Genomic DNA, 25,299 nt, shown 5'->3' with positions numbered 1-25,299 from the left:
CTGTGTTAAGGAAGTAAGATAAGGAGTCCAGTTTTGGTCAGATTGAGTTTAAGGTGCCAGCAGTCATCCAGGCCAGGCAGACCCTAGTAGTGGGCTATTTGTTTACATGTCTGAATATAGAAGCCATAGTACAGATAAGCCAAATGGATTTTCATTCATTCAATTATATTTTTTGAGCGCTTACTGTGTGCAGAGCATTGTACTAAGCACTTGGGAAGTACAAGTCGGCAGCATATAGAGACGGTCCTTACCCAACATGGGATCATAGACTAGAAGGGGGAGACAGACAACAAAACAAAACAAGTAGACATGTGTCAAAACCGTCAGAATAAATAGAATTATAGCTATATGCAAATCATTAATAACATAGATTAGTAAATATGTACAAGTTAAATGAATAAAGTAATAAATATGTACAAATATATACAAGTGCTGTGGGGAGGGGAAGGAGGTAGGGCAGAAGGAGAGGGGGGCGATGGGGAGGGGAGGAGGAGAGGAAAAAGGGGGCTCAGTCTGGGAAGCCCTCCTGGAGGAGGTGAGCTCTAAGTAAGGCTTTGAAGGGAGGAAGAGAGCTAGTTTGGCAGATGTGTGGAGGGAGGACATTCCAGGCCAGGGGTCGACGGCAGGCCAGGCGAGAACGAGGCCCAGTGAGGAGGTTAGCGGCAGAGGAGCAGAGGGTGCGGGCTGGGCTGGAGAAGGAGAGAAGGTAGGTGAGGTAGAAGGGGGTGAGGTGATGGACAGCCTTGAAGCCGAGAGTGTGGAGTTTTTGCTTGATTCATAGGTTGACAGGCAACTACTGGAGATTATTGAGGAGGGGAGTGACATGCCCAGAGCTTTTCTGTACAAAGATAATCCGAGCAGCTGCTCGGCGGATCTTGTCGATGTTGTGGAGGTGAGACCGGCAGGTTTTGGTAACAGACTGGATGTGTGGGGTGACTGAGAGTGGAGTCAAGGATTTCACCAAGGCTGTGGGCTTGTGTGACGGAGGTCATGGGTTCAAATCCCGGCTCTGCCAACCGTCAGTTGTGTGACTTTGGGCAAGTCACTTAACTTCTCTGTGCCTCAGTTACCTCATCTGTAAAATGGGGATGAAGACTGTGAGCCCCAGGTGGGACAACCTGATGACCTTGTATCCCCCGTGCACTTAGAACAGTACTTTGTTTATTAAGTAAGCACTTAATAAATGCCATTATTATTACAGAGCCGTCTACAGTGACGGGAAAGTCAGGGAGAGGACAGGGTTTGGGACGGAAGATAAGGAGCTCAGTCTTGAACATGTTAATTTTTAGATGGTGGGCAGACATCCAGATGGGGATGTCCTGAAGGCAGGAGGAGATACGATCCTGGAGGGAGGGAGAGAGAGCAGGGGTGGAGATATAGATTTGGGTGTCATCAGCGTAGAGATTATAGTTGAAGCCGTGGGAGCGAATGAGTTCACCAAGGGAGTGAGTATAGGTAGAGAACAGAAGGGGACCAAGAACTGACCCTTGAGGAACCCCTACAATAATGGGATGGGAGGGGGAGAAGCCTACGAAGGAGACTGAGAATGAACTCCATCAACTCCTGGAGTTGCAAGAGACTAGTTTGGCACCTATGATGCAGTATTTTACTCTTGACCCCCAAAGGAAATGGCATTGTCTGGAAGGAGGGGATACAGTTGTAGGCTGGGGGGTCGAGGGGGTGGGGAGGGTCCGGAGGGCAGCAGCCCAGGGCCAACCGATTCCCTCATGGTGGGGCCAGCGCAATCACTCTATGAGTGTCCATAACAACAGGGGAGTAGCTGGTCAGTCCTCCACTGTCCATGGGGTCGGTTGTCCAGTTTAGGGCTGTGCTATGATTAAAAAACCCTGCATTTAGCACATGGGGTGGCTAAACTTCTTGATTAACAGTGCGTAATTGGTCATGAGTTTTCTAACAGCAAACTAGGCATTTGGCATTAACTTCAGTGGTGCTAGAGGGAGTTGAGATGTGGGAGCCACACCACAAGTTGAGCCATCATCTGGGAGGGTCTGATTGTGGTCATGGATACCCAGTAGGATTTTCTGCCAATCGGATGAGATCAGCTATTGTACTTTGATACAGTTGCACAGTAGCTGATTTTACAAGCTAGAGACAGACTAGTGAATTCTGCCAAGGATCATAAACAGGTCATTGGGAGACCTGTTTGCGGTGCAAACTCTTTATAATATTAATTGCAGTTACTGATATTGAATCCCATGTTAATGATTTGGAAAATACCTTCCTTTAGACTCACTCATAAACATTGCTGATTAAAAAAAAAAATAGAACACCGTACGGCTTCTCTTTTTCCCTTCTTATTTCTAACATGCTGTGAACCTAATAGCTTTGCTAGTCATTTTCAGTCTGTTTTACCTGGATATAGGCTGGTTTTATAGATCTGTAAATAGGCCAAATCTCTAGTTCTCTGTCAGTCCAGTTTTTGAGAGACCGGAAATTGTGTCCATGCTTAAGTAGAGAGTGTGAGGTCATTGTTAATTTCCTTTTCTGTAAAGCTCGTGCTCCTTCTGGAAAAACTCTTTGGCAAGGCCAGGGAGCCTGAGTCTCTCGCCTCTGTTGGGGAAGAAGCAAGTGGTTGGAAAGCTGCTGAGGGAAACACAACGGGTTTCCTGAGGTTTTGTAGAGAGGGAAGTGAGTCAATCAATCAAGCAATCAATCAATGGTATTTATTGAGTGCTTACTATGTGCAAAGTACTGGTCTAAGCACTTGGGTGAGTACAAGAGAATAAGCAGGCCCGTAATGAGCAGTCCCACCTGCCCCACCCTGCACGTGGTGGCATAAGGTTACCTTTAGAATCGATTAATTGAGCTGCTGTGGGTAGATTGTAACAAGATAAGCAACGAACCAATCAATCAACAGTATTTATTTAGTACCTAGTGTGTGCAGAGCACTGCAGTAAGTCCTGGCAAGCCCCAAGTGTGACAGGGACTGTGTTTAACCTGATTTACTTGTATCCACCCCAGTGCTTAGAACAGTGTCTGGCTTAAAGTGCTTACTAAATACCATAATTATTATTATTGCTATTATTACAGTAGAGGTCAAGGTGCGGGGAAGATAGAGAATCGGTCAATTATATTTACTGAGTGCTTACCGTGTGCAGGACACTATACTAAGCGCTTGGGAGAGTACAACACAACAGTATAACAGACACATTCCCAGCCCACAACGAGCTTACGGTCTAGAAGGGGGAGACAAACTTTGTTATACATAAATAAATTACGGATATGGACATAGGTGCTGTGGGAGTGGGGAATAAAGGAAGCAAGTTAGGGTGGCGCAGAAGGGAGTGGGAAAAGAAGAAATGAGGATGTAGTCAGGGAAGGCCTCTTGGAGGAGATGTGCCTTCAATAAGGCTTTGAAGGTGGGAAGATTAATTGTCTATTGGATAGGAAAAGGGAGGGTGTTCCAAGCCGGAGGCAGGACATGGGCAAGAAGTTGGCAGCAAGATCAAGGTACAGTGAATAGATTGGCATTAGAGAAGCAAAAAGTGTGTGGGCTGGGTTGTAGTAGGAGAGTAGCAAATGAAGTAGGGCAAGGTGATAAAATGCTTTAAAGCCAACGGTAGGGAGTTTCTGTTTGAAGCAGAGGTGGATAGGCAACAGCTGGAGGTTCTTGAGGAGCAGAGAATCATTTTTTGTATAAAAATGATCTGGTCAGCCGAGTGAAGTATGGACTGGAGGGGGGCGAGACAGGAGGCAGGGAAGTCAGCAAGGAGGCTGACACAATAATCAAGATGGGATAGGGTAAGTGCTTGGAGAGAAAAGGATGGATTGTAGCGGTGTTGTGAAGGTTGAACTGACAGGCTTTAGTAATAGAGTGAGAGAGAAGAGTCGAGGATAACATCAAGGTTTTGGGCTTGTGAGACAGGAAGGATGGTGGTGCTGTCTACAGTGATGGGAGAGTCAAAAGAAGGACAGGGTTTAGGTGGGAAGATAAGGAGTTCTGTTTCAGACATGTTAAGTTTGAGGTGACAGCAGGACATCCAGGTAGAGATGTTGTGAAGGCAGGAGGAAATGCGAGACTTCAGAGAGGGCGAGAGATCAGGGCTGGAGATGTAGATTTGAGAATCATCCTTATTCAGGTGGTAGTTGAAGCCATGACAGTGAATGAGTTCTCCAAGGGAATGGGTGTAGATGGAGAATAGAAGGGGACCCAGAACTGAACCTTGAGGGGCACTCACAGTTAAGGGAGGGAGGCAGAGGAGGAGCCCATGAAAGATACTGAGAATGAGTGGCCAGATTGATAAGAGGAGAATCAGGAGAGGATAGGGTCAGTGAAGATTAGGTTGGATAGTGTTTCCAGGAGGAGGGTGGTCACCAGTGTCGAAGGCAACCGAGAGGTTGAGGAGGATTAGGATGGATTAGAGGCTGTTAGATTTGGTAAGAAAGAGATCATTTGTGACCCGTGAGAAGAAGTTTCCCGAGGAGTGAAGGGGACAGAAGCCAGATTGAAAGGGGGCATGGAGAGAATTGGAAAGGAAGTTGAGACGGCAGGTGTAGGAGTTTGGAGAGGAATGGTAGGAGGGAGCTGGGGTGATAATTGGAAGGAGTCAGTAGTAACTAGAGTGGCATAGTGGATAGAGCACAGGCCTGGGGGTCAGGAGGTCATGGGTTCTAATCCTGGATCCTCCACTTGTCTGCTGTGTGATCTTGGGCAAGTCACAACTTCTCTGTGCCTCAGTTACCTCATCTGTAAAATAGGGATTGAGACTGTGAGCCGCACATGGGACAGGGACTGTGTCCAACCCAATTTGCTTGTATCCACCCCAGTGCTTAGTACAGTGCCTGGAGCAGAGTAAGCACTTAAATACCAGAACTGTTATTATTATTATTCGATAAAAGATGAGATTCCCTGACGGAGTTGCTTTGAGAAGCAGCATGGCCTAATGGGAAAAGCATGGGCCAGGGCCTCAGAGGACTTGGGTTCTAATCTTAGCTTTGCCACTTGCCTGCTGTATGATCTTGGGCAAGTCACTTAACTTCTCTGTGCCTTAGTTTCCTCATCTCTATAATGGGGATTAAAAATCTGTTCTCTCTCTTACACTGTGACCTAGTTATCTTGCATTTGTTCCACTGCTTAGACTAGCGCTTGGCACTAAGTTCTTAACAAAATATCCAGTTATTAGTATATTACTCAAGTCAGGAAAGTGATGGAAAGGGACAGACTTCTCAGATACTCTAGAGTCATCCCCGGAGTCGCTGAGTGATATTCGATCAGAACCAAACCTAGCTGTCTAAAATCATCTGGAAAGGGAGCTGAGAGACTATTTTCTCCTGCCTGCTGCCCAGAGGAATACATTGCTATACCTTCCTGGAACCAAATGGGAAGAATTAAGCTGAAGAGATGAAAAAGACTTTGCATTTTTCTTAATCACTGTCTGATGGAGTTGCTAATAACCTGTGAAATGGACCAAAAGAAGAGGCATTGGGAGGAGAAAATGCACAAGTGGACTGAATATATGGAAAGTGATGGAGGGTAAAGGTCTTCGATAAAACTCCCTGGATTTAATGGTAAAAATAACAAGATGTGAAAATGGTTTTTTTCATTACTGTCATGTGTTTTTTTTCCCAAGTGCAAAATACATAATGAAATCACAGTATCCTATTAGTGATGGTTTGAGGCAGGTAGTAGTAGTAGGAGGAGGACAAGCAGTATGGCTAAGGAGAAGCAGCATGGCTCAGTGGAAAGAGCCCGGGCTTTGGAGTCAGAGGTCCTGGGTTCAAATCCCAGCTCTGCTAATTGTCAGCTGTGTGACTTTGGGCAAGTCATTTAACTTCTCTGTGTCTCAGTTACCTCATCTGTAAAATGGGGATGAAGACTGTGAGCCCCCTGTGGGACAATCTGATCACCTTGTAACCTCCCCAGCGCTTAGAACAGTGCTTGGCACATAGTCAGAGCTTAATAAATGCCATCATTATTATTATTAATGTTAAGTGCTTACTGTGTGCAGAGCACAGATGTAAATACTGGGAGAGAATGAGAGACTATAGAGGTGACAGTTGGACAAAGTCCCTGGCCCTTGGGGTAGGGGAGAAAGGGTGCCGGGTAGGGGGGCAGGGGGTGTTCACGGTCAAATTCCCAATTTGCAATGTGGAAACAAAGCGGGAGAGAGGTGGAGGGCTTCCCCATGATGCCACCACAAGCCAGAAATTAGGGTTCAGGTTTCCTGATTCCAAGTTCAGTGCTCTTCCTCTAGTCCATGCTGTTTCCTTTGTTCCCAAACCTGGTTTTTCCAACATTTCTGCATTTATACCACAGGATAAAAAAGTCATACCTCTGTTCTTGATTTCGCCAGTTTTTAGTTCTTTTGCTGTTTTATTTGCCACCAGCTTGGAAATTACTTCCAAACTCATGTTTATATTGTTTCTGATTGATGGCCATTCTTCCAGGCAGGCAGGGCCATTGTTTTAGGAATTAAACATTGATGACACATACATTTGCCCAGCGATAATGCTGACAATTGCATGAATAATAACCAAGCCATTTCCCTAATCATCCAGAAAAGCAATGAATGCTTAAAGCTACTCACAGAATGGAAGTATGACATGATCTGACATGCTAGACATGAATGCAAGACTAGGTTTTTTCTTTTCCTCTGTTCTTTGAGTAAAACAATGTAATAATAATAATGATGGTATTTGTTAAGCACTTACTATGTGCCAAGCACTGTTCTAAGCGCTGGGATAGATACAAGGTAATCAGGCTGCCCCACGTGGGGCTCAGAGTCTTAATCCCCATTTTACAGATGAGGGAACTGAGGCACAGAGAAGTTAATTGACTTGCCCAGAGTCACACAGCTGACAAGTGGTGCAGCTGGGATTAGAACCCACGACCTCTGACTCACAAGCCCAGGCTCTTTCCACTAAGCCACGCTGCTTAACAACATGTACATTTTATAGGACTTTCAGCAACCCATGAAAATGAAAGTACACTCAGACAAAAGCAATTTAGATGTGACCTGGTTCCCTGGTAAGTAGTTTTATTTTTGAAGCTACTTTATGTGCTGTCCTAATAATGTTTTTATCAAAATATTTTTTTCCTTTTAGTGTATGATTTGGTTTGGGCTGCCCTGAGGAGCCTCAACCTACTTTTGTATTTGTTTTCTAGTAAATGCTTATTATGTGCTGGTAAGTGCACTATTACTGCATTAGATGATGTTACCAATTAAATTAAAGGATACAGCTCCTGAACTTGAAGAGCTTACTATCTAAAAAACAAGGCTGGACTTAGGCTACACCTGCACAGCACAAAACCCCCTTTTAGAGGCTGAGTAATGTAATCTGGTGGACTGCATTGATTTTATTAGCTGTAGCATTGTCTGAACTCTATGGACTAGAGCTAGTCAAAACAAAAAAATGTGGGAGAGCTGGTTCTCACAGATACAGACCTAATTCAGTGATCTTTTTTAAAGAGATTTCACTTATTTTGCTTTTATTTTGGGGGAGTTGGAAAAACAAATTGTAAGGAAGGGAAGTAGTTTACCAGAGGAGAAGGGAAACTGGTGTCAGGGAAAAGAGGATGTGAAGACAAACGGGGAGTTGTTCAGAAGAGAAGAGCACTGAGGAAAGATTAAGACAGTAAGAAAAGAAAGGAGTCAGAAAACAACATAAAGGCAGACTTGAGAGGAAAGTGCAGTAAACTGGATGATTTGGTCCCCATGATCCCCACAGTGCAGTCATGCCCTAACTACTGAAGACAGTGTGATCTATTTATTTTTCATTCATTATTAAGCATTTGTTAAGCACTTACTATGTCCCAGGCACTGTACTAAGTGCTGAGCAAGATACAAACTAATCAGGTTGGACACAGTCACATATGGGGCTCACAGTCTTAATTCCCATTTTACAAATGAGGAAACTGAGGCAGGGACCCAAGTGAAAGAGCATGGGCTTGGGAGTCAGAGGACTCACATTCTAATCCTGGCTCTACCACTTGTCTGCTGTGTGACCTTAGGTGTGTCACAGCTTCTCTGGCCTTCATTTCCTCATCTGTAAAATGGGAATAAAATACCTGTTTTCCCTCCCTCTTAGACTGAGTGCCCCATGCAGCACAGGAACTATATCTGATGTGATATAGCATCTGTTCTAGTGCTTGGCACATAGCAAGCATGAAAGAGCACGGGCTTTGGAGTCAGAGGTCATAGGTTCGAATCCCGGCTCCGCCACATGTCTGCTGTGTGACCTTGGGCAAGTCACTTAACTTCTCTGAGCCTCAGTTACCTCATCTGTAAAATGAGGATTAAGACTGTGAGCCCCACGTGGGACAATTTGATCCCATTGTATCCCCCCAGTGCTTAGAACAGTGCTTTGCACATAGTAAGCGCTTAACAAATGCCATCATGATTATTATTATTATTATTATTATTAACAAATACCTCGATTATTATTACGATTGCCTCTAAAAATGAGGAGGCAATCTGGGGACGTTTATCCCCAGGGAAGACTGAGTGAGTCCCTGCCACTCCCCTTAGCCACAAAGAGCAGGTCATGACCTCTTAGATCTTCCAAGGATTGGGAGGGGCGGGGGGAGGAGGCTCCCTTGGGATCCTCGGGGAGCCAGTCAACTAGGATTCCTACATCTTCAAAACTGAACATATTTAGGTGCTTACTGCTTCTGTTTTGTTCTTTCTGTTTTTGTTCTTTCAGGTAATATCAAGATTATCAAACAAGTCTACACTATCCCAGGTATGCATTTTATAGTGGCGCTTGGTTTAGTAAATGATGGAACATCCCCTTTGACCTTCCTGCCTCCAGCTTCTCCCACCTTCAGTCCATGTTTCATTCTGTTCTCTGGCTTATTTTTCTTAAATAAAAAAAAAAACATTATGCAGACATCTCCCCACTTCTCAGAAAACCTCCAGCAGTTACCCGGCCCTCTCTCCATCAAACAGAAATTGCTTACCATCAGCTTTAAGGCACTCAGTCAGCTCCCCCCTTCCCACCTCACTCACTCATCTCCCATTACAACGCCACCTGTACACTTTGCTCCTTTAATACTAACATACGCATTTTGCCTCACTCTCGACTTCCTCTTTTCTGCCTGAAATTCCCTCCCCCTTCATATGTGATACACCGCTTAACTCCCTATCTTCAAAGCCCTACTAAATTCATATCTCCGAGTGACCTTCTTGGACTCATCCTTCCCCTTCTCAGACTATTTTCCCTGTTGTATCTATTGTATCACATCATGCAAACGGTCTCATCCGCTAAGCATTTGGAACTCACCCCCCTCCCACCTCAACAGTACTTATGTATATATCTTCATACTTGGTTGATTTTCCTACCTATAATGTATTGTAATATCTGTCCCCATCACTGGATTGTTAGCTCTCCTTGTGGACAGGGATTATGTTTACCTACTCTACTGTTTAACCCAATTTGCTTAGTACCATGCTCTGCAAACAGTAAGTGCCCAATCAATCATTCATTCATTCAATCATATTTATTGAGCGCTTACTGTGTGCAGAGCACTGTACTAAGCGCTTGGGAAATACAAGTTGGCAACATATAGAGACGGTTCCTACCCAACAATGGGCTCACAGTGATTTTGGCATAGTGGATGGAGCATGGGCATGGGAGTTAGAGGTCATGGGTTCTAATCCTGGCTCCACCACTTGTCTGCCATGTGACCTTGGGCAAGTCACTTCATTTCTCTGTGCCTCAGTTACCTCATCTGTAAAATGGAGATTGAGACTGTGAGCCTCACATGGGACAGGAACTATCCCCCACCCAATTTGCTTGTATCCACCCCAGCACATAGTACAGCGCCTGGCACATAGTAAGCACCTAACAAATACCATTATTATTATTATTTTTATTATTATCATTACTGTGTTCAGAGCACTGTACTGGCACATAGTAAGTAGTTAACAAATACCGTCACCATTATTATTATTATTATTACTGTGTGTAGAGCCCTGTAGTAAGCATTGGGGAGAGTACAAACAATTACCTAACACAAATTCCCTGCCCACAATGAGTTTACAGTCTAGAGGGGGAGACAGACATTAATGTAAATGAATGAACTATGGATATGGACAAAGTGCTGTGGGCAGGAGGGTGAATAAAGTGAGCAGAGCCTGTCAATGTAACACAAAAGAGAATGAGAAAAGAGAAAATGAGGTCTTAGGGAAGGTGTCTTGGAGAAGATGTGCCTTCAATAAGGCTTTGAAGGTGGGGAGAGTAATTGTCTGTTGGATAGGAAAAGGAAGGGCATTCCAGGCCAGAGTCAGGACATGGATGAGAGGATGGAGGAGAGATAGATGAGATGGAGGTACAGTGAATAGGTCGGCTTCAGAGGAACAAAAAATGGGCAGGCGAGTAGTAAGATGAGGTAAGAATGGGCAAGGTGATTGAGTGCTTTAAAGTTGATTGTAAGGAGTTTCTGTTTGATGCAGGGGTAGATGGACAACCACTCGAGGTTCTTAAGGAGTGGGGAAACAGGGACTGAATGTTTTTGTACAAAGAAGATCTGGGCAGCAGAGTGAAGTATGGACTGGAGAGGGAGAGACAGGAGGCAGGGAAGTCAGCAAGGGAGATGTTACAGTAATTAAGGTAGGATAGGATAAGTGCTTGGATTGGCTTAGTGGAAATAGCCCAGACTGGGAGTCTGAAGGTCCTGGGTTCTAATCCCAGCTCCACCACTTGCCTGCTGTGTGACCTGGGGCAAGTCGCTTAACTTCTCTGGGCCTCAGTTACCTCATCTGTAAAATGGGAAATCAAAGTTTGAGCCCCACATGGGGCAGACAACCTGTTTACCCTGTATCTACCAGCACTTAGAACAGTGTTTGGCACACAGTAAGCGCTTAACAAATACCATCATTATTATTATAATTGAGTTTGGATTGAGAGGAAAGCATGGATTTTAGCAGTGTTGAGAAACTGAGCTGACAGGATTTAGTGATGGATTCAGTAGGTGGGTTGAATAACAGAGAGAGAGGAGTTGAGGCTAACATCAAGGTTATAGGCTTGTGAGACAGAAGGATAGTGGTGTTGTCTACAGTGATGGGAAAGTCATGGGGAGGACAGGGTTAGGTTGGGAAGGAGTTCTGTTTTGGACATGTTAAGTTTGAGGTGACGGCAGGACATCCAAACAGAGATGTCTTGAAGGCAGGAGGCAATATGAGACTTCAGAGAGGAAGAGAGATCAGGGCTGGAGATATAGATTTAGGAATCATCCTCATAGAAGTGGTAGTTGAAGCCATAGGAGTGAATGAGTTTTCCAAGGGAGTGGGCATAAATGGAGAATAGAAGGGGACCCAGAACTGAACTTTGAGGGACAACCACAGTTAGGGGGTGGGACGCAGAGGTGGAGCCCATGGTAGAAGTACAGTGCTTTGCACACAGTAAGCAGTCAATAATACGACAATGAATCAATGAAAGACACCGAGAATGAGTGCCCAGAGAGATAGGAGGAGAACCAGGAGAGAACAGTGCCAGTGATGCTGAGGTTGGATAATATTTCCAGGAGAATTAAGTGGTCGACAGTGTCGAAGGCAGCTGGAAGTTTGAGGAGAATTAGGATGAAGTAGAGGTCATTGGATTTAGCAAGAAGAAAATAATTTGTGACCTTAGAGTGGTTTCTGCGGAGTGAAGAGGGCAGAAGCCAGATTGGAGTGGGTCAGGAAGAGAATTGAAGAGGAACTTGAGACAGTAGGTGTAGAAAACTTGCTGAGGGAGTTTGGAGAGGAATGGTAGGTGGGAGATGGGGTGAAAACTGGAGGGATCTGTGGGGTCAAGGGAGGGTTTTTTTTAGGATGGGGGACATGAGCATGTTTGAAGGCAGTGGGGAAGGGACGAGGCAAGTATTTTGATAAGGTGAGAAGGGATGGGGTGAGATGCACAGGTCGAGGCGATGGATTTTGAGAGAAGGCAGGAGATCTCCTTTTGAGATAATTCTAGAAAGCACGGGGGAATTGTAGAAGAGGAAGAAGGAGAGAGGGTCTAGAGAGGAATAGGGGAGATGTTAGAGAGGTCATGCGTGATTAGGTTCAATTTTCTCAATAAAGAAGGTAGGCTGGTCATTAGGGGAAAGGGATGCAGGAGACTGAGGAATAGAGGGCTTGAGGAGGGAGTTAAATGTCTGGAACAACTGGCAATGGCATTGGGCAATGCTGTCAGTAGGATGAAAAAATATTTTTGCCGGGCAGAGGTGAGGGCAGAGTTAATACACAAGGATGAACTTGGGGTGGATGAAGTTGGTCTGATATTTGTATTTCTGCCAGCAGTGCCCTGCGGTTCTTGCACAGGAGTGAAGAAAGCAGACTGCAGAGATGAACTGGGGTTGTGGGTTAGTGGTATGAGATTGACAAAGGGATAGGGGAGTGAGACAGTTGAGTTCAGTGGAGAGAGCGGTGTTGAGTGCATCAACTTTGGTCATCAAGAGAAGGTAGTTTGTGTACGGAGGCTAAATGGGGCATGATGACTTGAGAAAGTTTGATCGGGTCAAAAGATTGGAGGTTTCTATCAGGGAACAGAATGGCTCAATGAATAGCATTGGTAGTCATAGCGGTGGATAGAGTACAAACGTGGGAGTCAAAAGGTCATGGATTCTAAATCCAGCTCCACCATTTGTTTGCTGTGTGAGCTTGGGCAAGTCACTTAACTTCTCTGTGCCTCATTGTACCTCATCTGTAAATTGGGGATTGAGACTTTGAGCCCTACTTGGGACAGGTACTGTGTCCAACCTGATTTGCTTATATCCACCCCAGAGCTTAGTGCAGTGCCTGGCACATAGTAAGCTATTGACAAATGCCACAATTATTATTATTATTATTACTGAGTGCCCATTTTGTGGAGGGCACTATATTAAGTGCTTGGGAAGTACAGAATAAGAACGTGACATGTACACTGCACAAAAGCTGCTTACATGCTAGTGGTGGAAACAGTCATAAAAAAATTCTCAACTAGTCAAAATCAATTAATTGAGCAGATATATATACAGATTGAATGCCAAGGAGGGTATAAATGAGTTCATAAGATAACAAAAAAGCCTGGGGCCATTCATACTCTGTTGAAGGTTTTAATTAGTTTGGTTTTTCACAATCCCTGCCCTCAGAATTCTCACTGATTTCTTGAATGTGGTGGATTTGCCCCCTTGAACGCTACAGAAAGTTTATTTTGTTGACAGGCAGTGGAAGGATCACCGCAGTGGCAGGTGGGAGGAAGGCTGAAGCAATAATAATGATGGTATTTGTTAAGCACTTACTATGTGTAAAGCACTGTTCTAAGCGCTGGGGAGGATATAATCAATCAATCAATCGTATTTATTGAGCGTTTACTGTGTGCAGAGCACTGTACTAAGCGCTTGGGAAGTACAAGTTGGCAACATATAGAGACAGTCCCTACCCAACAGTGGGCTCACAGTCTAAAAGGGGGAGACGGAGAACAAAAAACCAAACATACTAACAAAATAAAATAAATAAAATAGGTGATCAGGTTGTCCCACGTGGGGCTCACAATCTTAATCTCCATTTTACAGATGAGGTAACAGGCACAGAGGAGTTAAGTGACTTGCCCAAGGTCACACAGCTGACAATTGGCAGAGATGGAATTAGAACCCACGACCTCTGACTCCCAAGCCTGGGCTCTTTCCATTGAGCCACGCTGCTTCTCAATAGTGGCCACACTATCAATACTTGATGGGATGCGGTTTTGATTCCTTTCTAAAAACAATGTCTATACAGGCTTATGTCCACACACGTCCATACAAGTCCTTCCTTTATGGAAGAAACATTTAGAAATAGCTGCATCCTTTTGAACAGCCAAATAGTGTTTAAATGTTTCCATAGTTCCACCTGGGGGCGCACTCCTCCATGGTAATATCGGGCAGAAACGTTTTGAGGTACTGTATTTATCCTTTTAGAGTATTTTCAACAGTTCCCTTCCATTTAGGGGGGGAAAAAAACCTGCAACGATATTTAGGGAATAAACATTTTGGCTGATGAAACGTCGAGCACGTAAAATATTTTGTGTGTCCAAAATGTGCCGCCGAACTGAATAAGGAAATCTTGCCTGTTGAGAAAAATACTTGGTCATGTCCTAGTATTGTGAGAAAGACTCCATAAATAAGTGAAAAACTGCTTGCTCCATTTTGCACTGACCTAGGACTGTCCCCTCAACCCCTCCAATAGCCAAATAGGGAAAGAGCTAAAGGGTCCTATTGAATTGAATGAGTAGAGCTTTCAGAAAAGCCAAAGTTGTCATCATAATGGGGGGTGACAGACCTGGAGGATAACCATTAGGATTCCCCAAATGGTTTCTAGGACTCAATAGGGAAATTGGAATTTAACATTAAGAAATCTAGTGCAAAAAAGCACTTGCAGCATGGGCTAGAGGATAGAGTATGGGGCTGGGACTCAATCAATCAATTGTATTTATTGAGTGCTTACTGTGTGCGGAGCACTGTACTAAGTGCTTGGGAAGTACAAGTTGGCAGCATATAGCGACAGTCCCTACCCAACATCATCATCATCAATCGTATTTATTGAGCGCTTACTGTGTGCAGAGCACTGTACTAAGCGCTTGGGAAGTACAAGCCGGCAACATATAGAGACGGTCCCTACCCAACAGTGGGCTCACAGTCTAAAAGGGGGAGACAAATCCCAGCTCCACCAATTGTCAGCTGTGTGACTTTGGGCAAGTCACTTAGCTTCTCTGTGCCTCAGTTCCCTCATCTGTAAAATGGGGATTAAGACTGTGAGCCCCATGCAGGACAATCTGATCACCTTCAATCAATCAATCGTATTTATTGAGCATTTACTGTGTGCAGAGCACTGTACTAAGCGCTTGGGAAGTACAAGTTGGCAACATATAGAAGACGGTCCCTACCCAACAGTGGGCTCACAGTCTAGAAGGGGGAGACAGAGAACAAAACCAAACATATTAACAAAATAAAAAATAGAATAGATATGTACAAGCAAAATAAATAGAGTAATAAATGTGTACAAACATATATACACATATACAGGTGCTGTGGGGAAGGGAAGGAGGTAAGACGGGGAGCGGGGGGATGGAGAGAAGGAGGAGGGGGAGAGGAAGGAGGAGTCAAAGGATTTGGGTCTAATCCCGGCCCCACCATTTGCCTGTGACTTGGGAAAGTCGCCTGACTTCTAGGTGCTTTTGTTTCTGCATCTGTAGAATGGAGATGAAATAACTGTTCTCCTTCCTATTTAGACTTCCCAGCTCCAAGTGGGGCAGGGACTGTGTCCAACCTGATTATCTTGTGTCTACCCCAGCTCTTAGTACAATGCTTGGCATAGAGTAAGTGCTTAACAAATACTGCGATTATTATTATTGAAGTGCTTTCTAGTCCAGGAGTTTGTCAACCCTGCATTTCTGCATTCCAAGGAATTAATTTCGTGAAATAGAGATGAATCTGTACTGAGAGAAAGTGTTAAAAAACTAATGCAAGGCAAAAAAAAAAAATTGTGCAAGGGAATTACTGGATCCCAATAAGTACTATTTAGTGGGGATCCGGGATCAGGAGGGACCAACCTACTGAATAAGAACTAGCCTCCCTCCTCGCAGAACTCCCTCAGGTACAGAAGATGAGAAATAAACTTTATAGGGATTTGAAGACCTGTAAAATGAATAATATGCATGTGTATTTTGTAGAAATCTGAAATTATCCCCCTCTAGTCTGTAAACTCCTTGTGGTCCAGGATTGTGTCCACCAACTCTGTTATACAGTACTCTTCCCAAGATTGATTGACTGATTGTCTATTGACTAATTTAGACAGAGCCCAAGGGAAATGGCAGCATAAACAGGAGACTTCCATCCATTGTGGAAGATGAAGAGGAAGAGGAAGAGGAGGAGACAGCATCCCTCTCCCCAATCCACACCAGAGGTGGGACCTCCTTCCACAACAAGAAGATTGGAAGCAATAAGAGTTACCTTGGGATAAGCTTGAAACAGTTGGCCTCGGGAACAGTGCCCTTTCACTCACCAATCAGAGTCTGCAGCTCAAACCCTGCCAGGACCAAGCACGAAACTGAACTCCATTACCATAGCAGAAGAGAGAAAAACCTAAAGTTACATCTTTCGACCCTGAATAGCATCGGACCTCCTGACCTCAGTCCAAGGTAAGCCTTTTGCACGTAACGCTTGACATAGGGTAACAAGGTTGGAGGTGAATCACTCTGAGTCTCTTTCCCAAATAATAGCCTCTTGATTGGCTGTTTTTGACTGTGTGTACGTGGGGCAATGCTAATGGCAGGTGAAAGGAACTTTTCAGAATGCACTTGTTTCTGAAAGGCCTTGTTGCCATGGCACATATTATCCAGTTCATATTAGGAGAGTTTAACGTTCATGCTCAGAAGGGTTAGGGTGAGCCTATGTAGACTGGCTATCTGTATGGGCCTTGTCGGGGCAGGGGGGTGGTGTGGGGAGAGCCTTCAAGAGTGGCTGGTAAATTGGCTTAATTAACAGCTGTGCCTGGGGTGATTGCTGAGGTCTATGCCCCCCCACCCCCTTGCCATCTTGCCTGGACTCCTGGGACTGTGCCAAATGTCCGTGGTTTAACAGTGGAATGAGGGGTTAAGGCATCATCATCATCATCAATCGTATTTATTGAGCGCTTACTGTGTGCAGAGCACTGTACTAAGCGCTTGGGAAGTACAAGTTGGCAACATATAGAGACCGTCCCTACCCAACAGTGGGCTCACAGGTAGAGGAGTCCTAGACAGGCTGATTACATAATACATGGCTTCAAAAAAGTACATTCTCTTGACACAGGGCAAACCCCACTCAGGTTAGCTTGACACCCAGTGTTATACAGTATTTGCTACGTGTGTAGTCAGGTCAGAATCAGAATTTTCTGCAGGAAAATTTCTTCCACAGATTGCTTCTGGGCTGTGTAGAAACTATCATTGTATCGGGTTCCTACTTTCCTTTCCTTTACCATTTCATATGGCATTCCATATTTGTGGATGCTTCAGAGGACAGTAAGTGGCTTTTTGGGATGCACAGTACTACTAGCTCTGGAAGCCCTTGCCCTTGAATTGACCCCTCCAATCTAACATCACTGACATCTAACATCTAACCCCTCCAATCTAACATCACTTTTAGACTGTGAGCCCACTCTTTTAGACTGTGAGCCCACTGTTGGGTAGGGACTGTCTCTATATGTTGCCAATTTGTACTTCCCAAGCGCTTAGTACAGTGCTCTGCACATAGTAGGTGCTCAATAAATACGATTGATGATGATGATGATGATGACAGGGGTCAGGCAAGCCAAAAAGCTTTCACTGGCATCCCCACCGGAGGGTCCTGTGCTGCTGGCTAGTGTGGCAGTTACATCGTGTGAGGATTCATTACACTCTCCTGAATCTTCAGAGAAGTCGTGTGATAGGGTTATGCTTTCTGATTCCCTCAGTGCAGAGATTGTGAACCAGCTGAAGTTGGATTTCTAATCAGTTGTATCGTTTGCCCTGAAAACATCCCAGGAAGGTGTATCCATTTTACAGGTGGATAAACTGAGCCAAAGAAAAGTTGCTTTGCTTTTTGCTCGGACTGACAATGCCTGCAAAGATTGAAACATAGTAAAAATAGAAAATCCTTGCCTCTTTCCAAAATAGGGGTGGAAGTCCTTGTATCTGAAATGGTTAAGGCTGTGGATGATTGTATCATTTTAAGCTTTACTCTGGTAGTTAATAATGATTGTGGTATTTAAGTGCTTCCTAATGTTTCAAGCACTGTGCTAAGCATTGGGGTAGATATAAGACAATCAGGTCCTTTACAGACCCTGTCCCTCATGGGGTGCACAGTATAAGGGAGAGGAAGGATAGGTAGTGAATCCCCATTTTACATATGAGGAAACAGGCCCCACAGCAGGCAAGGGAGGAGCTGGGATAAAAACCCTGATTCCCTGATTCCCAGGCCTGTGCTCTTCCCACTAAGCTTTACAGTCGAAACCCTCTACATGACAATTTTAGGGTGGTTTTGCTGGGAGAATCAATCAATCAATCGTATTTATTGAGTGCTTACTGTGTGCAGAACACTGTACTAAACACTTGGGAAGTACAAGTTGGCAACATATGGAGACGGTCCCGACCCAACAAGTGGGCTCACAGTCTAGAAGAGTGGGCTCACAGTCTAAGCAGCGTGGCTTAGTGGAAAGAGCCCGGGGCTTGGGAGTCAGAGGTCATGGGTTCTAATCCCAGCTGTGCCACTTCTCAGCTGTGTGACTTGGGGAAAGTCACTTCACTTCTCTGTGCCTCAGTTACCTCATCTGGAAAATGGGGGTGAAGACTGTGAGCCCCACTTGGGACAACCTGATCACCTCGTAGCTTCCCCAGTGCTTTGCACACAGTAAGCGCTTAACAAATGCCATCATTATGATGATGATGATGACTATTATTATAACCCTAGGCCAGTCAAACAGGCTCAGTGAATGAGGCATCCTTTCTTCTGTGGCCCATCGAACCTCACTGGGAAGGCTTAAAACACAAGAAACAAGTTGTTTAGGACTTTTGGAAGAAAATGACCACAAACAAAGGAACAATTATGGTTCTTTGAGAGGCAACTGACCCTGGCTATAAATAAAAAATGATCGTATCTTAGTCTGAAATGACTTACCTAATTTCTCCACTGGGAACAATGAAGTAGTTAAATTAGTAATAGAGAAGGAGCACTTCCTAGGTCACAAATTTCAATCCACCATCAATTAATGGCTGGAATGAAGTTATTTGTTTTACTTAATTCTTTGTCTCATTAGTATGTTACAATGATTATAATATTTGTTAAGTGCTAACTATGTGCTAAGCACTGTACTAAGAGCTGATGTAATTACAAGTTAATGAGGTCCCAAATGGGGCTCACAGGCTAAGTAGGAGGGAGAACAGGTATTGAATCCCCATTTTACAGGTGAGGTAACTGAGGCACAGAGAAGTTAAGTGACTTATTCAAGGCCACACAGCAGGTAAATTGAAGTGCTGGGATTAGAACCCAGGTCCTCTTACTCCCAGGCCTGTCCTCTTCCCACTAGGTTATTTATATTTAAACACTACATGGGAAATAGAGTTCATTATGAAAACATCCCAGGCCAGATTCTACCCCTTTCAAGGCCTTAAGGTAGTGGCCTTATGGCCTAAAATAATTCACAAGTGAGCTGTTTGCTTCCGTGAATCAATCAGTGTGTTTACTGAGTGCTTCTTATGTGCAGAGCACTGTACTGAGCACTTGGGAAAGTACAGTACAACAGAATTAGCAGAAATATTCCCTTTTCCTTCTCACCAATAGTGACAGTACCGACATTGGAAATTGCTTCCAGTGATTTCCTAGGCAATTCTCATGGCCTCCTGGGTAACAGATCTCCTGTTTTCTTCTGGTCTCCGTTTTATAGATAGAGAACATACGGCTCATCTACGGTTCCCAGTTTATCACATGAGCATGGCCTAGTGGCTAGAGCCCGGGCCTGGGTGTCAGAAGGTCATGGGTTCTAAATCCGACCCCACCACTTGTCTGCTGTGTGACCTTGGGCAAATCACTTCACTTCTCTGTGCTTTGGTTACCTCGTCTGTAAAACGGGGATTTAGACTGTGAGCCCCACGTGGTACAGGGACTGCCCCCCACCCAATTTGCTTGTATCCACCCCAGTACTTAGTACAGTGCCCGGCACAAAGTAAGTGCTTAACAAATACCATTATTATTATTATCCTATGTAGGGCACTGTATTAGACCCTTTAGAGAATACCAAAGGAGAATATTGCAGGGTCCAGGCTATCTCTGGGGAGCAAGGGTAGGGTGGCCAAGAGTCTGAAATTTAGAATATAAAAATGTTTTCTGCAAGTAAACATCCTTAAGCAGAATTTTTAAAACAATCTTAAATGAGTTTTTAAACTAATCCTAAAATGCTTGAGTGAAATGAGCTAGAGTACTAGACATGTCAAATAATCAAATAATCTAGATTGTGAGCCCACTGTTGGGTAGGGACCATCTCTATATGTTGCCAACTTGTACTTCCCAGCGCTTAGTACAGTGCTCTGCACACAGTAAGCGCTCAATAAATACGATTGAATTGAATGAATGACTCATGCTAGACTTGTTTCTCCCCTGTTGGATCCTCCCTCAGCTACTCACCATTCAGCTTTCACTCCTTGTGAAGGAGAGTGTCGCGCATGAAGATACTCAATTGTATTTTGGGGAGCAATCCCTAGGATTACCTATCACTCATTACATCCTGAATTCATCCTACACAGGGGGCAGAGTTTACAGTGAAATAATAAAATCAGTCAAATAGATCAGTTTTGCTCTCTGCAAGATGGTGAACTAGGTTGCTAACGGGGCATGAGTAGAGTAATAGAGCTGTCACATCTCCCCGGTCTTTACATGTCTTCTCAGGCAAATAAATGGTACCAGCCTTAAATGATTGGCAGAACTCCCAAATGAAGATGAAAGCAAATAGAAAACTTACAAATGCCACCAACAGCCAAACCCTAAATAGCAACCAACCTGTCAGCAGATCTAATTGCCACTAACATACATTATTACTATTTAATGAATGCTGTGGATGTGAACAGTGAATTTTTCATCAACACGAATTAATATGGCCCTATCTTCTTAATACTATGCTCTCTCTGAACAGAAGACCACTCAGAATGCTATTATTGGGTCAGACTAGTGTATGACTAGTGTCCATTCCAGTGTTCAACCCCCCAACAGTGGTGACACGGTGGCCCAAATGGTTGAGGATGTCTTGAACAGTGCTTTGCACATAGTAAGCGCTTAATAAATGCTATTATTATTATTATTATTATTATTATTATTATTATTATTATTATTATTATTCTGTGATCCCATTTTTCCTTGTATTCTTAATGGGATCTTCCGTCCAAGAATGTTTCCGAACCTGCCTTGAGCCAACTGGTTTTACATCCTGCCCCATTTTCCTGTGGTAATGATTTCCATATTTTTACAACTTTCTAGGAAAAGTGTTTCCCAGAAGAAATAGTAATCTAGGATTGTCGATGAATATAATCAAATGTTACTCCCGATGCTATTTTTGCATTTACAGGTATACTTGGTATTGTGCTTGTACAGTGATTCACCTTCACTTTAAAAACCTCCATCTTCACAAGGGCCAATGTTCGTACACAATTCTTAAAAACATTTCCTTTTGCTTTGAAATAGGATTGTTGATGGGATTGAAGATGGAAACCAGAATGAGGAGAGCCAGACTTTCGACTTCGGATCTGAGAGAGTCAGGCAGGAGTCCAGGGTGTCACCTCCAATAGGCGGTTAGTTCTCTCTTCAGTCAAACTGCACAAGAAGTAACTTTTCACGCTTTGCAATGACTGCCTTTTGTCTCTCCACGGTTTCATATGATTCTGAGGGTGATAAAATCTCACCAATAACTTGAATTGATTTTATTTTGAACTTCAGTTTAATGGTGACGCTCCTATTCTGCAAGTTACTGTGATATCATTCTAGTGTGTAGGGCAGATGCCCTGCCTATTACCCCAAACTGGTGATTCAGGAAATTTAGATTTCTGCTAGTCATCAGCCATATGGCCCGATCTGGGAACACTACTTTAAAGAAACAAAATATCAGTAGGCATGTAAGTTTTCACCCCAGTTCATTTGGTGAATGTGGCACGGGGATGTAAACTGGACAGCCGGAAGGCCTGAATCAGAGCCAAGATCGGCAGTGATTAGGAGACCTATCATCATCATCAATCATATTTATTGAGTGCTTACTATGTGCAGAGCACTGTACTAAGCGCTTGGGAAGTACAAATTGGCAACATATAGAGACAGTCCCTACCCTACAGTGGGCTCACAGTCTGCCCAAGGAATGGAATCTGCCAACCACCAAGTCCTTCTTTTCCAGGACCGAGTCTGGACCGATAGTGGGTCCCCAAGTAATGCGTCAGTGGGAAGAGACAAGGGACAACACATTCATCGGCCACCAACTGGCTGAGTGGTTATTATTATTCTCACTGTTATCACTAATATTGTTTACAGAGCCCACAGAGTGTAGGGACAGTTACAAACTGGGAATAAAACCCAAACTGTGCTCAGCAGATCATAGGAGCACAAAGGTTAGGGGTATCATTCAGTCTTCATTCCTTGATTGTAGTTCCCAAAGCCATTGAATATTTTCCTACTTTAATGCACTTCATTAGTTTTGTGCATTTTCCCTCTTGGCAGATGCTGAGATTGGGGCAGCAGTTCTGTTTATCAAAGCGGAGGAAACCAAGCAGCAGATCAGCAAACTCAACAGTGAGGTATGGATATTGATTTTGCCAGAGTGAGGCCCTTTAGAGCAGTCACACTGTCAAACTTACTGGTTTATTTTCATGTGTACATGTTGAAGGGTCTCTGACCCAATTTTAATTTACTAGGGTTTAAAGAAGTCAATTCTGTATAGAGGGATGATACTGAAATAAGTGAAATGCTTGATTAAAGTGCCGTTCAGAAAATTCTAACCAAGAGGTTGACTGTGATAGTGGGGATAGTGAAGGCACATCAGGGATAAAATCTGCATGCCTCCAGAAGACTTATTTTGATAATTAACATCAACCTCCTCACTACCAAATCTTTCACCTGAGCTGCAAAAAAAGCAGCTTTGTCCTTTGCATGCTATGTTCCTCTGCATTTTCTCACACAGTTTCTAAGATGCAGTCAAATGGCCAAACGGAGAGCAGCAGAAGGGTGCTGGAGGGACCTAAGTAGTCAACACAACACCACATCAGTGAGCCCTGAAGGCCTGATGGGGGTGGGGTTGATTCTATTTTTTTAAAAAAATCACCTACTGTTAAAGCATCTACGCAGGGGGACTGAATACTGTACTATGTCAGTGTAACTGGGCTAGCTTCAGACATTTGGCTGTTCTGAGGAAGGAAAAAAAACTAGTTGCTCTTCCCTTTGGTTGTGAATCAATAGCAGGGTAATGTACCAAGCACTTGGGAGTTCAGCGGATTAGTAAACATGATCCTTGTCCTCAAAGAACGTACAGTCTAGTGGGGAAATCAAAAACTCAAATAAATGACAGGTAGAGCATGCAACTGAGTGTGAAAATATGTACTTATGCCATCCAGGGAGGTGAATACACAAATGTTTAGGTGACACATAAAACATGAGAAATTAATCATGGAAGGCCTCAGGGAGGAGATGAAATTCAGCAGAGCATTGAAGATGGGGAGAGTGGTGGTTTGCTAGTTGTGGAGGAAGAAGTTCCTGGCAAAAAAAGAGGATGAGAGTAACAGGTTGACAGTGGGAAAGAAAAGAACATGGCACAGTGATTTTGTTGGCTTGAGGAGTAAAGTGTGTGAGCTGGAGGGTTGGGGGAGAGGACTGAGAATAAGTAGAGGGAAGAGAGCTGATCAAGTGCCCAAAAACCAATGATCTAGTTTCTGTTTGATGTGGAGTGGAATGGGCAACCATCAGAAGTTCTTAAGGAGTGGGCAGGTGGGTGTGAAACTGCGCTTTAGAAAAATGATCCAGGCAGCAGAGGGAAGTGTGGCCTGGAGTGAGGAGAGACTAGAGGGACGGAGGTGAATGAGGAGGCTGATGTAGTCAAGGCAGGATATGTGCTTGGACCAGCATAGTTGCAATTTGGATGAAGAGGAAGAGATGGATTCTGGAGATACTGTGAAGATAAATATAATGAAGATCGATCCAGCAGATTTTAGTAAGCAATTGAATATAAGGAAAGAGGAGTCAAAAATAATGCTTATGCCGCAGGCTTGAGATACGGCGGTTGTTAACAGGAATGGGCGGAAAGGATATGGGAGGGGAGATGAGGCATCACTCTAAAGGATCTAAATATGCATGCCTTCATTTATATATTACAATGCATAGAGATTCATGCAGGCTCCCCATAGATTACATTTTTATAGTTTTCCCTTTGGTGGTGGAAATACTATTAGCCGTACATAACAGTACTGCACTCTTACATAATTCCCAAAGGGAGAAAACAAAAGAGTCTTAGAAGAATGTTGACGAGGAAATAGCAGAAGTGCATTAGATCATTCTTCTAAAAAGGAGTACATTAAGTTTGGAACCAACATCATTAGCTCACAGAGAATGACAAAACACCAAATGTCAGGGTAAATTAATTAAATGTTTTCATGTTTTGGGCTGTCCTGTGTGAATATTGATGTTTCCTCATTGAATGAAGGCTAACTCTAAACCTGAGTCAGCATAAAATCTATTAAAGAGCCTATAGAAGGAATATTCTTTCCCACATGATAAAGATAATTCCATGAAAGAGAAAAATATAACTATACATGTTTCATCATTAATTTCTATTTAAATGTATAGCAGGGCCAAGAGATTTATGTAATTTAATTAGAAAAACAATTTAAGTAAGGAACCAGAGCAGGGAAAATGTTTTGTCATTGGCCCAGGATTGTCCATCTCTGCAAACCTGATAATGTATATCCTGTATATATGTATATATGTTTGTACATATTCATTACTCTATTTATTTTACTTGTACATACCTATTCTATTTATTTTATTTTGTTAGTATGTTTGGTTTTGTTCTCTGTCTCCCCCATTTAGACTGTGAGCCCACTGTTGGGTAGGGACTGTCTCTATATGTTGCCAACTTGTACTTCCCAAGCACTTAGTACAGTGCTCTGCACACAGTAAGCGCTCAATAAATACGATTGATTGATTGATTGATAATGTTTGAATTTAGTCTTAACTTTGAAAACCTCTTGTAGGCTAAAAAGTATGGACAGCTTCATTTGTCCCTTTTCATTTTATTATTTATTGTGGTATTTGTTAAGCACTTACTAAGTGCCAAGCACTATAGTAGTAATGGGGTAGAAACAAAACAAGACAAGTGAGACACAATCCCTGTCCCACACAGGGTTTACTGTCTAAGTCGGACAGCGATTAGGTATTGAATCTCCATTTTACAGATAAGGAAACTGAGGCACCGAGAAGTGAAGTGGCTTGCCCAAGGTCACCCACCAGACAAGTGGCGAAACAAGGATTAGAACCCAAGTCTTCCAACTCCCCGGCCCATGCTTTTTCCACTGGGATAAAGCTTTCAAAGGCACTGTTTATGGTAAAAATTTATCACTGTGTAAAATTTGATGCAAGACTGACAAGTCCTTTCCATATCTTGTACATGTGGATTGTCCTAATGTCTTTTTTGATTCTGCAACCTGGTGTGGCTGTTAAAAATCTCTCTTCTAAAGGAGTCATAGCTCATTAGTAATTACTGCACACCAGACTAGTTCCTAAAACTCTAATGCTCCGGTTGTAACACCATAGTCAGTTCCACAGCTAGAAACTGGGATATTCTGAACCACTTTCTATGAGTT

The 25,299-nt window shown here is 43.6% G+C and overlaps 1 protein-coding gene across 1 annotated transcript in view; it reads left to right on the top strand.

The window, feature by feature from the left end:
- KCNH8 (potassium voltage-gated channel subfamily H member 8) overlaps positions 1 to 25,299 on the top strand; it is a 268,495-nt gene that overhangs the window by 233,529 nt on the left and 9,667 nt on the right. The window contains exons 12-15 of the mRNA XM_038769533.1: positions 8,665 to 8,703; positions 15,755 to 16,101; positions 21,149 to 21,255; positions 22,169 to 22,245. Coding sequence (XP_038625461.1) covers positions 8,665 to 8,703; positions 15,755 to 16,101; positions 21,149 to 21,255; positions 22,169 to 22,245 — 570 coding nt within the window. The remainder of the gene's footprint in view (positions 1 to 8,664; positions 8,704 to 15,754; positions 16,102 to 21,148; positions 21,256 to 22,168; positions 22,246 to 25,299) is intronic.

The sequence above is a fragment of the Tachyglossus aculeatus genome, chromosome 2 (assembly GCF_015852505.1).
Source record: "Tachyglossus aculeatus isolate mTacAcu1 chromosome 2, mTacAcu1.pri, whole genome shotgun sequence".
NCBI classification, from domain to species: Eukaryota; Metazoa; Chordata; class Mammalia; order Monotremata; family Tachyglossidae; genus Tachyglossus; species Tachyglossus aculeatus.
This window is presented reverse-complemented; position numbering and strand designations above follow the sequence as displayed.